The sequence below is a fragment of the Eucalyptus grandis genome, chromosome 8, assembly GCF_016545825.1.
Source record: "Eucalyptus grandis isolate ANBG69807.140 chromosome 8, ASM1654582v1, whole genome shotgun sequence".
In the NCBI taxonomy this organism is placed as follows: Eukaryota; Viridiplantae; Streptophyta; class Magnoliopsida; order Myrtales; family Myrtaceae; genus Eucalyptus; species Eucalyptus grandis.
The window spans coordinates 46,281,299-46,296,540 of record NC_052619.1 but is presented as its reverse complement, the minus strand read 5'-3'; the positions used below and the strand labels follow the sequence as shown (position 1 = coordinate 46,296,540).

The 15,242-nt window shown below is 37.3% G+C and overlaps 1 protein-coding gene and 1 long non-coding RNA gene across 2 annotated transcripts; both read right to left on the bottom strand.

Annotated features, from left to right (window-relative positions):
* Positions 1–812: 812 nt before the first annotated feature.
* On the bottom strand, positions 813–3,135 carry LOC120287838. The gene is made up of 3 exons (XR_005546101.1): positions 2,700–3,135; positions 2,238–2,603; positions 813–876 (listed from the first exon to the last, which is right to left on the bottom strand). It is a non-coding gene; the product is annotated as an uncharacterized LOC120287838 (long non-coding RNA).
* An 8,362-nt stretch (positions 3,136–11,497) lies between these two features.
* Positions 11,498–14,582, bottom strand: LOC104416736 (disease resistance protein RPV1). Its single transcript, XM_039300030.1, has 3 exons — positions 14,026–14,582; positions 12,351–12,866; positions 11,498–11,633 (listed from the first exon to the last, which is right to left on the bottom strand). Exons 1-3 carry the CDS (start codon positions 14,580–14,582, stop codon positions 11,567–11,569), a joined length of 1,140 nt encoding a protein of 379 aa, XP_039155964.1. The 3' UTR covers positions 11,498–11,566.
* Between the last annotated feature and the right edge of the window lie 660 nt (positions 14,583–15,242).

Sequence of the window (15,242 nt, the reverse complement as noted above, 5' to 3'; positions counted from 1 at the left end):
AGAAGGAGATCCAGGCCTTGGGCTGCAAATTATTGAAAGTTATTCCAATCTTTTCAAAGGGGCCCATGCCAAATTGAATCAAAATTTGGACTTGAATGATCTGGTCTGGTGGGTTGAGGTATGATGGACTAGACCCAATTGAGCACTTTTTTTTATTTGTCATTTGTTATTTATTCAGTTCATTCTTAAAAAATATTTTTATAACCCTCCATTTCTTTTTTATACAAAAAATGTAATATGCAGGCAAAAATCAGGTGACGACCTGGACTGATAATTTTTTTTTTTTTTTTATAGTGAACACAACAATATCGAATCCAACAGATTGCAATCAAGATTGATTCGAAATGTAACAACTAAATTTTGCCTCTATCCAAATTAGTGTGGAAGAAATCCTGCACTTTATTGTCTACATAACACTGCGAACCACACAAATGAACTCGCCATAGAGGGTTCAAGCAAATCATTATATATATTATAGGAAGAAATCAAAGCCTAGCATAAAAGATTATACGGGGTGAACATCAACACCTTTTTGGCACAAAAATTTAGTTTTAAACATTTCAATTGTATCAATTTATATCTAACTATTTTGACAATTTGTCAGTGTAGTTATTTCAATCAATTTTGGCTAGAAATTATTGATGTGGATGCCAATTATCCTATGTGACATTATCAATACTAATACCGAAAATTTTCATTACTTATCTCAATTTTTAGAATTTATTTTATTATTTTTCTCTTTTTTTTCTTTAAATTGCAATCGGCAAGGCTAACAATGGTTCGATGGCCCTCATCGATAACTAGTTAAGAGCCTTGCGAGATTTTGGTATAAACATCATGTATCATCACGCACAATCAGCTACAGTATTTATATACCTGCACAATCACAATTAAAGGTTTGTCAAGAAATGCAGACGACAGAGGTTGAGCAGTAAAAGTAACTCCTAGCAACTTGGGTAAATCTGAGCACTCGAGGACCAAGGCGTGCCATTTCCTTAATACACCTTTAAGCAGTTTTTATTTTTTATTTTTTATGTGAGGGTAATTTTGCAAGTTAAGCAAAAGTCAGAAATGGGTTTTCCCTCATCATATAGACTAGTCCTCGTGCACTCAAGCGATTACATTCGTATTTCTTCTTTTATAAATTTAGAGGAATGCAATAGTTAAAACGGCAATACAATGAAATGGTGGAGGTAAATTGTGTCAACTTGAAAAATGTCAGACACACACGTACGTGCAAGCTGAGTTCCATGGATATTTTCCATGTGAATTTCTATTCTTAATAATTATCGCATAACTTTTGAGAGACTGCTTATCTACCTTTGAGAGGTGAAAAAAAAAAAAAAAAAACTGCAATATCAACTGTTTAGTATAACTATCACACCCATTTATGCTTGATGATTGAGAAAAAAGTATATACATTGCCTTTATTTTCTTCATAATTGACCGGCGGGATGCACTTCTTCAAACAAAAAGCACAATTATTAACACTACGTAGAATTTAGACTATTTTCTAAAGTAGAGATAACAATATTGAATCGAACAAATTGTAGTCATGGTTGATTCAATATAGAGGGACGAACTCTTATTTTTTCATAGAATCCTTCGTAGCTTCTAAATTTGTTTCCATCTCATTGATGCGGCTAGAAAGCGACAACATGAGAAGAAGCAAAAGACTAGGGCTCAACAGACTAAGCAAAAGAAAAGCAAAGATGTAGTTTTCTAAATGGTAATTGTACATTTATAGATATGATTTTTCTCTATTCCATATTTTAAGAAACACTTCTTATTTGGTAGTAGTTTTATGTTTTCGGGAGTTAATGGAGTCTCGTTAACCATTTTATCGGTATCTTTTGCGGTACAACCACACCATAGAAATTTTCTTATTTGGTGGGACTCTTATGTTGCCATTAAAGTACTTTTCTAGTTCTATTAATGACATTGAGCGTTAGTATAATTTATCTAGTGTTATTCTCCTTCGAAAGGTGAATCCCATCATATCTTTTGAAGGTGGGTTGGGCATGACAAGACTTTGATTCATCTGGAAATCAACAACTTGTGTGCTTATTTAAGCTATACAAGCTTTGTACTTGACTCTCATGGAGTACAGATGCACTGATCCTCGGTTCATTATTACATGTGCTCATAGGACCTCTGAAGAACAAAGTCATCCCTCGCATCATCCTTTCTAGCAACGCACAGAAGGAAAAAAGAAAAATCAAAATGAACAAGATTACCTTCTCAAATGGTACATAACACGAACTTCACAAATTTCCAAATACAGACAGAGACTTCCTCCCCTGCGCGGTGCCTTTCTTGCGATTTGTTAGGCTCGATTAGAGTTTTCCACTAGAGTATTTTCAAGAGCCGGTAACTGTAAACCTATGAAGAACTGAAGTCCTCACTAGACATAGCCTCCCGAACACAATAAGAACAACTCTCATCCAGGACAAGTCTACAAGACACGACATAAGCCGGTTTCATACCAGCATCACACCGAGGGACAGGGACAACCCACCCAAAAAATTTTACACGAAATTGGGTGGAAATGGAATGAACTCATCCATCTAGATTGACCAGGGCATCAATATAATTGGAAAAACCTAAAAAAAGAGAGAAACAATTTCATGAAACTAGTAGTCAAAACATTTAAATCCATTAATTACACAAAGGATTCAGTTGGGCAAAATCACAAATACCTGGCGGACATCACAGAGTGGGGTTCCTTCATACGAAGGGACAAGCACTGGGCGATAGATAATCTTGCTCACGCAGATATCAATGGCTTTGGCAGCTATAAACTCTCACTCTACGACTAAGCCATCACCATCCAAATTCAAGGATTGGAATTGTGGGGGCTCTTGTCAGGTATGCAGCACAGAGCTCGCAATTTCAGGGAAGTTGCTTTGTCTTGGCATTGTCTCTCGTCAGCATTATGCTCAAATAGAAATCTTTTTGGGGGCCCATCACCTGATGGTTGGTATAGCAAATTTCATCTATGCGGTACTTCGCTTGCGAGTGATGGTTGAGGGCTTTCCAGAGGAGGGTCTCATGAGTGAGGCCAAATACTAGGAAGTTGCAAGGGGAGGAGCATTTCTCAGGACGTCCGAGATGGGCTTGAGCTCGGGGTAGGACTAGGACATGCGGAAAGAGTCATTGGACTTGGATGCACAGTGGGGGAGGGTGTTGATGACTGTAGATGGCAGAGGCGCGTCGCTACATGCTTGTTCGTGCAAACAAAAGGGCAGAAGTGATCTTGGGCTGGGCCTCTTTTTAGGCTTTTATGGACTAACGGGAAAAGATGAAGATGGGCTCAAAACAAAAGAAATGAAGATGGGAGGGGGAAACGAGCTTAGAGGGCTGGAGGTTGATAAGTGGGCCGGATACGCCGGTCCACACGACTTCATCATTCCTTTTTTATATAAAATTTTATATTTTTGCAAAATAAGTGGATATTTAAAACATCAACAAAATTTCTGGTGTCAACAGAAGAGAACAAGAATCACTTGAATTGCTAAGACAATTGAGCCACTCCCGAAGAATTTAGAATTTTAGTTCCTGATGAAATTCCGGCTGCCTTGCTGCCCATGCGTGATATTCAACACTGCAGTTATCCCCAATAGAGTTGCCTAACCCACGAAGAGCCCAACGTCAAGTGAAAAACCTTATGGTGAAAGGCCTGGTGGAAGAAAGTGCTAGTCCTTGTGCTGTGCCAGCTAGGAGGGGCCAAAGGGCCGTTCCAGGCTCGGTTGGTCCGGGCCCATTTCTTCTCTAAATTAATTTTAATTCTTTTCATGATTTTTTTTTTCAAAAAAATAAATTAATTTGTTAATTTTTAAAAATAAAAAAGTAAATTAAAATTTTAATAAAAAAATCACTTATTTAATTAAACCTAATTGAAATACAAGTGTATCTTCGAGTAATTTGAAAAAGAAAATTACACATAAAGATGCCTTAATAATAGTTACAAACAAATTATACCAAAAAGAATGTCTAATAAATTCGGTATCTTTAGTGTTGTGTTCCTCATTATAATTCGGATGATACAATATCGGTGTTGTCCTCTTGTTCATATTAGGCATGTCCTTTAGAGTCAATTCTTGCAAAAACCAATCATGTCTAACAGAAACCATTTCTAAATTTCCTGCCTACACCTTTTGTCTTCCATGATCTATTGGCTACTATTAAACATGGGCTAATAAATGCTGTTGGGGATAGTAAGTCACAAGCCGTGGTAAAAAGAATCGAAAAACCAATGGCTTCCCTCTTCCATCATTTTAGAATGGCGATGTCTATGTTGTCTTTGCTAACTTTATCAATATGTTTGGAGTAATCTATTCTCAAGTACTCTCCAATTCATTGGTAGACAAAGACGAAGACCAACAGAGGGTTTTGGGGTATCTTCTTCTTACGAATTAGAGACCATATAAATTTCTGACATTATTTAATTAAACGTGCATCTTCATAATTTTTCTTTTATAACAAGCATCAATATACTTAACCATATGTTACTATATCATTTCATGAATATTCTACAAAACTTTTCAAAATGTTTCCAGACACAATGTGTTTATAAAACCACAACAAACTGTATTTTCTTTTAATCATTTTAAGCACGCTTTTACATGGGAAGATCATGCTTTTTTCTGTCCTTTCTAAAAATGGATGGCAGACAATTTGAACAAGTTTTTACATGGCATAATTCTTTGTTTTAGTTCAAACATATTGAACCTGTCGATTCTTTTTTTCTTTTTCTTTTGGAATTTTTTCATGATTCATGCGTCAAATATACATCAACATGAGATAATTTTGTGTTCATGTGATAATTGGATCTTTAAGAATCATATAAGGGATATACGTTGGCCCTGCATGGGAAAATTGATATCAAGAGGTCAAAAACTTTTTGAATAGAAAATAATACGTTGAGAATCTAAATTTCAATGCCATAACAAATAGGGAAGAAATCCTTAGATAGCGTCGGCTAAAAAAAAAAATTACAATACAGAGAAATACATACATATATATATATATATATATATATATATATATGTATATATAGTCCTATAAATTGACATTTTTCGCAGAGCATCTATTTATCTAATGGTGAAAATTATCCAATTATCTGATTTGTGAAGTCTTTCAACTCTCCAACTAAATAGAAAAATAAAACCAATTATCTGGCATCCATGGACGTCATGGATTGCTTTTATATATAAAGTCTTTAACTCTTGACTTTTTTGCCCCACAATTATTTGATTTTTAAGATTCAGGAGCAATACGTGTTAGGTTTTGTCATTTTGTTTTGGGTTTTATGCGTTTTAAATATTGTTGCTCTAAGTTTATAATTTGTGCTTGCCTGAGATGAGTCCTACCTATTTTTTTCTCCTCAATCCACCAATCACAATATTTTTATTAAATAGAAGACATGGTTAAAGGACTTTAATCTGCGTATAGTTCGTGCGCCATATGCTGCTATTTTCAAAAAAAAAAAAATGTACAAGTTGTTATTAATAAATTAGCTATGGTGTCAGTTTATGATTATACAAATAAGCTACCATTGCATCATATCTTATTTGGAAAAATCATGGATTATGATCTTTTGTGTATCTATGTTTCTAATTAATTGTCATACTAAACTTTTTGCTTTCTATAGTTTTAGCAAATGCAAGAAAAATGCGCAGCAACACCACAAGTGCATAACATTGACACACTATCTGATGATGAAGAATGTGAGACAGAAGCTATTGGTGATGAAGAAAATGAAATCAAATTAAAGAAAAAAAATGTGATAGAAAACCGAGGGAAGGAATGGTATTTGATTCTGTAGAGGATCTCTTAAGAGTACTATAAAAGATATGCTAAACAAGTGGGATTGGGTGTCTCAAGGAGAAGCAAGAAAAATGGAGATGATGGTAAGATAGAATACTTAACTCTTGCATATTCTCTTCATCGAAAGAGTGTATGTAGATAGAGCTTGTATTAGGATCAACAAGAACTTTAACTTGTCTGTTGTTGAGGCAGGAGTGAATGAAAAACTTACCTTTGGTGAGAAAGATTGTCAAAATTTTACTGAAAAGGCAACAAGACTTGGAACTGGAGAGGCGAAAACAATCATAACTGTCTTGTTAGGATGAAAACAGAAATGACCGTTTTTTCTACTATGCGATGGAATTGGAAGATAGTTCCAGGTTAAAGAATGTTTCTCATGCAGATGCAAGAAGTCCGGTATTATATGAAAGTTTTGATGAAGCAGCAACCTTTGACACTACATATTTGAACAATCAATATGAGATGCCTTTTGCACCTCACGGTCAATCCACGCTTCTTGGTTGTGGGTTGGTGTCGAATTGGGATACTAACACAAGATTAAAATGGGCAAAAGTACACCTAGAGTCTAAAATTTGGCATGGGGGACATTTAAGTGCAAAAAGTTACAAAAGTTCTCTTAAAAATGGGACACCCGAGTGCCAAGTCCGGTAGCCGCAAATCCAACATGGAAATTTTTTAATATAAATCGTCTACGAGACACGTCGGAGACTCAAAACGACGTTGTTTTTATCTTTTTTTAATATAAATATTAATTAAATTAAAGTATTTATATATATATATATATTTTTTTTTTTTTTTTTTTAAAGGCAGAAAGTGAGGGCTATGCAAGCCCTCACCACTGCCTCCCCACCATCGCCAGCACTTCCCGGAGATGGTGGGGTGGATCTGCCTTTTTTTTTTTAAAAAAATAATAAATTTAGTTATTAAATTTGGTTTTAAATTTAATTTAATTAATATTTCTATTAAATTCAAATATGAGGCAAAACGATGTCGTTTTGGCTTTTCTTCTCATGTTAGCATGCAAAACAATATTGTTTTGCACTTGTCTCGTCGGAAAAATGACACTAGTATTTTGGCCGGATTTTCTCGCCATTGGTACTTAATTGATGCATTTTGCTTTGATTTTGGCACTAAGTGTACATTTCCGAACTTTTGATATTCAAGTGTTCGCCCGTGTTAAGTTTTTGACATTCTAGGTATTCGGAAATGTGGAAAAAGAAGACATCGTTTGACATTTCATACAATGTTATATTGATATTCTTAATACAATTCTTGATTTTTTATTTTATTTTAACAGGATTAAGTGATGAGATAAAGTTAACCTTATTGTACTATTAATCTTTTGAGGATCACAACACAACCTTTTAAATTAAAAATTATTGATCAATACATTCACCTGATAACATTCATCACACATGGTGATTTGTGTATTTAACTATTTTCCACGGGACGGAGGAGTGATGTTGATGGGAGAAGAATCTCTTATAGTTGGGAGAGGGATTCTTAAATTTTCTTCCTGATCAACAGTTGAAACCTGCAAAAAAATTTTATAAGAATGTTGTAGACTATTTTATAGAGAAGCCTTTTGTATGCATATGTTTCTTAGTATCATCACCCGCCTCTTCGGAGAGAGTGAGCTTCTTAGATTCACGTCCTCTTTCAGTACCATTTACTCAACAAAGCTACCCACCATCTCTGATGTGTAGGCCATCTCTCCGAGCGATTCCAGCATGCAAGAATTTTTCAATCTATGCACCCACAATTGATGCATTATAAACGTGGGATCAGCTTACGTTCAATTGAGGCCATCCATCTCAAACTTAGTTTCTCATTTCTAATTTCTCATTCATAAGAAAACAAATTTATGTCCACATCATTCTTTCTAGCAGTACACAGAAAGGAAAAATAATCACAGTTCCAACGGCGTTACCTTCTCAAATGGCACATAAAAAGAACTTCACATATTTTCAAATACAAACACAAACTCTCCCCCCTTATCTGCTGTCTCTCTTGTGATATGTTAGGCTCGATTAGAGTCTTCTACTAAGTACTGTTTTCAAGAGTCAACTTCAACGATCCAACCATGGAACTTCTAAACCTGTGAAAAACACAAGTCGTTACTAGAACAACATAAAAATGAACAACACAATATATTTGGATAAAAAAAAAAAACAAATAGATATCAATGCATACCTACTAACAAGATGAGATTACAATAGACTCTGCCTCCCAAGCACCATAAGAACAATTCTCATCGAGGACTAGTCTACAAGACATGACTACGTTATGCCGGTTTAATTCCAGCATAACACCGAGGGACAGCTGCATTCCTTCCAAAAGTTTTTACAATAGATTGAATGTCACTTTGCTTTGGAACAAGCTGCTACGTATTTAAAAACAAATAAGAGCACTAATTTTCACAAAACTAGTAGTCAAAACATTTAAATCCTTGAATTAAAAACAATGAGTTTGGTTTTTCTCGGGTGGTTTAAAGCTGGATTCAGTGAGGCAAAATCACAAACATCAGGTGGACGTCACCCAGTGGGGTTTCTTCAGACGAAAGTGAGAAGGGACACGCACTGGCGGTAGGAGATGATCTTGTTCACGTAGTTGTCAATGGCTTTCGAAGCTCTAACGCTCAGTCCACGGCTAAGCCATTATTTATCTTCACAGATAATGATCTTCCATTCTTCGCTCGTGGAATTTGGGACTGAACAAAGCAGTCCAAGGGGACTCTATCACCCTCGCTCTCTGCCTCACCAATCATAATTTCCACTGCGGCACTGCATTATCCCTTTGTAATTGTGCCACGGCCTTTGCTCGAGTATCTCGGCAGCAAAGGAGAGTCGCAATGCACCAGAGATCAATCGAGTTTCTTTAAAGCCATCGCTTTTGTTATATTGTGTCTCAAGTTTGAGCCCGTTAGATTAATATGCATAAGTTTGGCCAAATAACAAAGTTCAGGGGAGATTTTGTGATGTCTTCGAATTATTTTGTTCCGGCAATTAATCCCATCTCTTCGTGCGTATGCGTGGAATGAAGAAGCCAAAGAAAGCTGCATGGGGTTTTAAATTCTTCAAGCATGCAAAGCAAAGTCAGAGAAGAGAGATTGTCTTCTGCCGAAAGAGGAAGTCCACAATCTTCTGCATTAAATGCATGCACATGACATGCTTGTAGAAGAATAAAGTTGGTCAGCTCTTGTAGGCGCCGAAGTCCCTCTTTCACGATTTCTCTGTTGTGGGTTTCTCTTGTTATTTTATTGATAAAGAAAGATGGATGGCAGAATAAAGAAAGAGAGATGGCAGAAGCTATTCTACGTGTGTGTCAGTGCATGATGGTCATACGCTTGCTTCTCTCCATAAACAAGAAATTCGAAGACTGCAGCCCACCTCATTTCACGGATCGATGGCACACGTTTCTGACTATCATCCCTCATCTCTGCCGCCTCATTAAATGCTCGCCCATGCACATGCATGATTTGCATGCATGCCCGAAAAATATGGTGGGCGTTCGGTGCCGGTTGCGGCTCGTCTTGTGGGCGCCTGCGCTGGAGCATTTAATGAGGCCATTTATTTCATTTGTCTTGTCCTCTGCCGTTCTCCCTATATAAGGAGAAGACGTCTGAAGATGCGAGACAGAGAGCGAAAGAAAAAGAGCTCGGCAGAAGAGCGAGAGAAAAGAGCTCGAGAGAGAGTGAGAGGCTTGAGCTCCGAGAGGTTTGTGCAGAAGTCGAGTCCAGTGAGTGAGTTGTTTTGTTAAACACCGTGGGTATCGGGTATAAAGTAGGGCTGGGAAACACCTGAGTGCATGAGTGTGATTGTAATCCTGTAATTCTCCGATTTATAGTGGATTGATTTACTGGCTCTCCCCGTGGACGTAGGTTCCAACATTCGGACCGAACCACGTTAATTTCTGGCGTCATTGTCCTTTTATTGTTCCTCGTTTTATTTCGATCGATTTCTATAGCTCCCGACATAATTGCAAATATACGATCCGCTTCCGCTGAGACGCCGATTAATTTCAACAGCTTTCATGATCTTCAACCATTCTGATATGCTTTTCTTTTTATATTCCTCGCTCGCGTATACTAGGCGTTGTATCAAATGCCCACGTAATCTGCCACGTCAACCATCACCTCATTTTGTCAAAAAAAAAAAACTGTCACCTCATTAACATATCACAAGATATCAAATTTTATTAACTCTAGCATCGTTAAAATAAAATTGGGTTGTTTAAGATCTCAATTGGCTATAAAAAAGTTAAAAGAACTAATGGTACATATATTTAATACGTGGCCAATGCTTTGGTGTGACGTCCATATATTTAATATGTGGCCGATGCTTTGGTGTGACGTCCATATATTTAATATGTGACCAAAGGTGATTTGGCATGTGAGTAGCCTGATTTTGTTGGAATCCAATCAAGTGTGGCGTGAATATCTCCTGTGCGGTAGTTTGTCTGAAGTTGAGAAGCATCTGTGAAACGATTGGAGCCATTTCCAAGTTTGCCTCAGAGCATAAAAAGTAAGCTTAAAGAAGTGTTGATTTCGTCTAAAATGCTAGCAACAGGAGGATGTTCTAAGGTCGTGCTACAATACTGTCAGCCGATAGAAAATAATTGGATTCTCAAGGAAAGAGACTCAAATGAAGACAATAGATACCGAGGAAGAAAATATTCCAAGAGAAGCAAATGTAGAGGAAAGCTGAACAATTTAACAAAGAAGAAAGATGGTCTTAACTATGCCGAGACCATGGGTTCCACTTGCACCAACTGTTATTTGCGTGTTGGCTTGCGAAACATGCTTGTTTGGATTGGTGACGACTTATTGAGGAACTAGGGGAAGCAAATTGGATGATTTTGATTCCAATGCCTTTTATTTTTCCCTTTATTAATCTCTACTAGAAAATTTTGAATGTATGCTCCTTCGATTTAAATTAAAATCACTATGAAATACAGATTTCGCATCATGCTTACTAGTATTGACATTGGTTGAGGAACTATTTTTCCCTCTTTCTTTATGAATTGTGATGCAAATTGCATTAATCCAAAGTGCTTGTTGAATGGCTATGGTTTTCCAAGTTGTTCTATAGAATTTATCAAAATAAAGCTCGGTCACCGCTCTTAATCCAATTTATTGCCAATACTTCATACTTCAGAATTATGAAATAGTAAGTTTTGCTCGATCAAATCTAATTTATATCTTTTGACAGTGCATACATAGGTTTAGCATCCCCAACACCATCGTCAAGCATAGATATGACACATGTGAGATCGAAATGAAGCTCCTCCAATTTCCTTTGAATTGGACTTGTACACCAACGAAACCTAAGGAAAGTGAAGTCCTGAAATCATACATGCAAAAATCCCCAAATCTAGATTGGATAGCGATAGAAACCTTCCTGAAATGGGAGAGAGGAGCTTCCAAATCTAGACTAAATCAGAAAAGGAAAGCTCTGCAAAATGAGAGGAAAGCAAGAAAAATATAAGAGAGAACAAAATCAGCCAAAGAGAAAGGAAAAAAGGGAGGGGACGCTAGCTTAAACCCTCCCCTCCATGGAGGTTGAAGAAGAAAGTTGCGTGAAGATAAGGTGAAGAGTAGAAACCCTAGAGAGGAAAGAGGAAAAGCAACAATTTTTATTCGTGAAATTTAGGAGTAATATCGTACGACAATCTCCAGTGTAATGAAATTATATTCTGTCTTATGGAACTGACATTTTGAGCCTTTTCATCCTAGCTGTCATTCAATCCTTTGCATCATCTTCTCTATCTCTTTAACAATCCTAGGGATGCAACCATGCATGTTCCTGTCAAAACAAAAAGCGAGAAAATATGAATATTGTGAAATATAGCCATCAACTTTCTCTGTTCAAAAAAAAAAAAAAAAAAATATAGCCATCAACTAGCATGTAGTAAACATCATAATCCGGTAAGAGGAGCACATTCACGGGCCAAGAGAGTTTCTGATTAGGTTGAGTCTTTTCTAGTTAATATTGGCTTATGTAACAATAAAATTTATTGAATTACTAAAATATATATATTGGCCGCCAAATTGGAGAATGAGAAAAGCATATGCTCCTATTGAGCAAATCGACGAAATCCAAGTTTTGATCTATGCCCTTCAATTCATATTGAGGACTTGACTGTATAACTTTGCAATTGCTGGATAATGGAAATATTGATGCTGATGAATACAGATCATTTGATTTGATCGACATATTTAATGCATGGAATGTGGAAAACTTCTTATGGGATGCATTGGACTCGACTCAACTTTCAAATTTCAAGTTCTCTTTCCCACTCGAAGCATATGTCAGCAATCATAATAGAACGATACGTCAACACAGTGGCCCTTCACTTATACCCGACAAAAACAAGGCATAAATCGATTCATAGGGTTGGTTGGCTCGGTCTATTGCTGGGACCCTTCATCATGCATTTAGCTACCCAAGTCTCAACACTTCCTCTACCCAACAGTAGAAATTATTTCTGAAATGAGAAGGTGAATGTGTTCGAAATCTTACCCATCATGCAAATGTATTCCATTCACATTGGCAGCTTTAGAGAGAGCCTCCTTCCATTTTTTAACCTTGCGCTTCCCAAACTCGCTCTCATGGTTGGTCAATGCTTTCTCGTAACTCTGTTTCTTTCCACTCACTTCCCGTGGATTCTGTCCCCTTACTTCCTGCGGTGCCACCTTATAAAATATCGGCAACAGCTGTTTTGTTCTGTTCTTCTCCCCTTGGATCTGCACCAACTCCTTCAGACACCACCAAGATTCGGCGTAGTTTTCTAAGAAAACGACAACGTACATGCGAGATTGTTCAATGGCTTCCTTCAGTTTCGATGGGAAATCTTGGCCCATCAGTAAGTTCTCGCTGTCCATGAAAGTCTTTATGCCCTTTTGCACCAAGGCCTCGTTCAGACCCTTAACAAAGTACTCACGGACATCCTTCCCTCTGAAGCTCAGAAACACATCGTACATTTTCAGTTCAGAGATCTTTTTGACGATGTCTTCAATTATCTTGGCCTCCGACATTCTAACATGATAGATGACAGAGACATGGATAATATAAGGTGCCCAAGCTGTCAAATTAAATGAAGCGAGCAACAACAATTCGGTCTAAGAATAATAGATCATGAAGATTTCCATGCAAAAGGACACGAGCACAAATTTTAGGATAAAATTTCACATTGCCGCTCCATATAGGCCGTGATGGTGCCAATGCGGAAATAAATGCAGAGTTGTCACGAGACACTATATTAAACTAAGACATGTTAAGGAGGACATTTGTTAAGCATGCCTAAGAAGAAATGAAGTGCTCCCAAAAAGAAGAAAAGAACGAACAAAGGAAAGATAATGCAAAATCGATACGTAATTATTATTGCCTTCGACTAAGGCCCGGCAAACTACCAACCTAATGTAGCCAATTATCCAAGAGAAAAAGAAACAGCGAATTCACAGAAACTGGTTCACCCTTCACAGTGAATATTATTTCAGCTTCGATTATAATTTATAACTATATATGTAGGAGAATAGAATATAGATGTAAATTAGAATAAACCAGGTGTTTATATATTATGTATTGTCTTTGATATTGACTACACTGAACCTATTTGAAATTTGCGCAATTTCTCTTTTAACAAGTATCTCAATTCGCACGTTCAGAATTTTGTGTTTTGTGGATATATATACCTAATCTAAATTTAATTTGTTACTTTACCCTTAAACTCAACCTAAGTTTCCCCCGCCCCTTTCTCTTCTCTCCGCCGCCATTGCCACTGCCCCGCTATCGCCGTTATTGTGTTCACCACCCCCTTCACCCCCTCCCCACCACTGTGGCCATTGCCACTACCCCGCCATCGCCGTTATTGCGTTCACGACCCCCTCCCCCTCCCCACCACCGTGGCGTTCCTATTACCATTATCAGCCCTAGCTGTTGTTGCGCCTCTCTTTCTCTCTATTTTTGTCCATGTGTCACGGAAGACAGCGGAACGTCTCAACCATAGCCAGCCTTAGGCGACCATTGCTCGAGGGTAACGACCCCAGATCTGGGGTCACGAGCCTCGATTCGTCCCCCAAAGCCAATGGACACAGAGAGATGGAGGGGGCCTAAAGTGACGTGAGAGAGAGAGAGAGAGAGAGAGAGAGAGAGAGAGAGAGAGAGAGAGAGAGATAGCGGCAAAATTACAACTTACTCATCATCCAAGTACCACCCAGACAAGCTCCCCGCCTCCTGGAGAGCATCCTTCCATCTCATCAATTTCCTCACATCCTTGTTGAGCTTCTTTTGAAAATATTCGATACCAGTTCGATAACTCCCTTTCAATCCACTCACTCTACCTAATTCCACTCTATAAAACACCGGAAAGACCTTGAGGTCTCTTTGCTTCTTACACTCCATGATTTTCACCACCTCTTCCAAACACAACCTTGAATAGGCGTTGTCCTCGGAGAAAATGATGATTGCAAGGTCTGATTCCTCGATCATCTTCGGAACTGTGATCATTAGATTCCCTTCATCTTTCTCCCTTCGTTGAACGTCAAAGTAGTATATTCCAGCATGGTCTAGAGCTGCGTATAGATGTGTGACAAAGTTGTTGCCAACGTTCTCTTCTCTAAAACTCACAAAGACTTTGAAACTCGTTTTGGAGTTGGAAGAAGAAGACGCCAGTAGAATCAGAAACAGAAGTTGACAATGAACAATAATGAGTTGCCCAAGATTTGGTACTTTGTATGGGTGGTTTATTCCCATTTGATCTTCTCCAAATATTCTAATGAATTGCCTAAGATTTGGTACTTTTTTTGGGTAGTTTAATCCCCATTGGATCTTCTTTGTATATTTTCTAACATCCGGTTGCATGACTTTCTTTAAGAAAGAGTAATATTAGGTGTTTTAACAATATAAGCGTGCACATAGATCTAACCTATTTGCGCATGAATCTTTTCTACATTAATTAGATGTCTTGATAGACATTATTTTACATCAAGTTTATTGCTAATTGAATTGTTAATGAATTTGACCTGCCAAACTGAGATAGATTATTATTATTATCGTCATAATTTCGTATGGTCGTGATTGGAGGCCAGTGTTTTTTTTATTAATCGAATGATTGGCTACAAGGAAAGAAAACCTTTTGAAGGTGTCCAAATCCAGTATTTGGTAAAATATTGAACCAATGATCTAATCCAAACGTTTATAATAATCTCATGTTCCTCTAATAAACCTATTGACACCTGAATTTTTACCTACAAAATCAAACATATGTTCAACAAAATTATTAGCAATAAAAAACTAATAAAACTCATCAGCTTATTTACGCGGGCTAGGGACTGACCCGTGAAATTTAAACTGCAATTCATTTGAAAAGTTTCCTTGGGCCCATGGGGAGTAAAGAAAAGTAAAATCGGAATG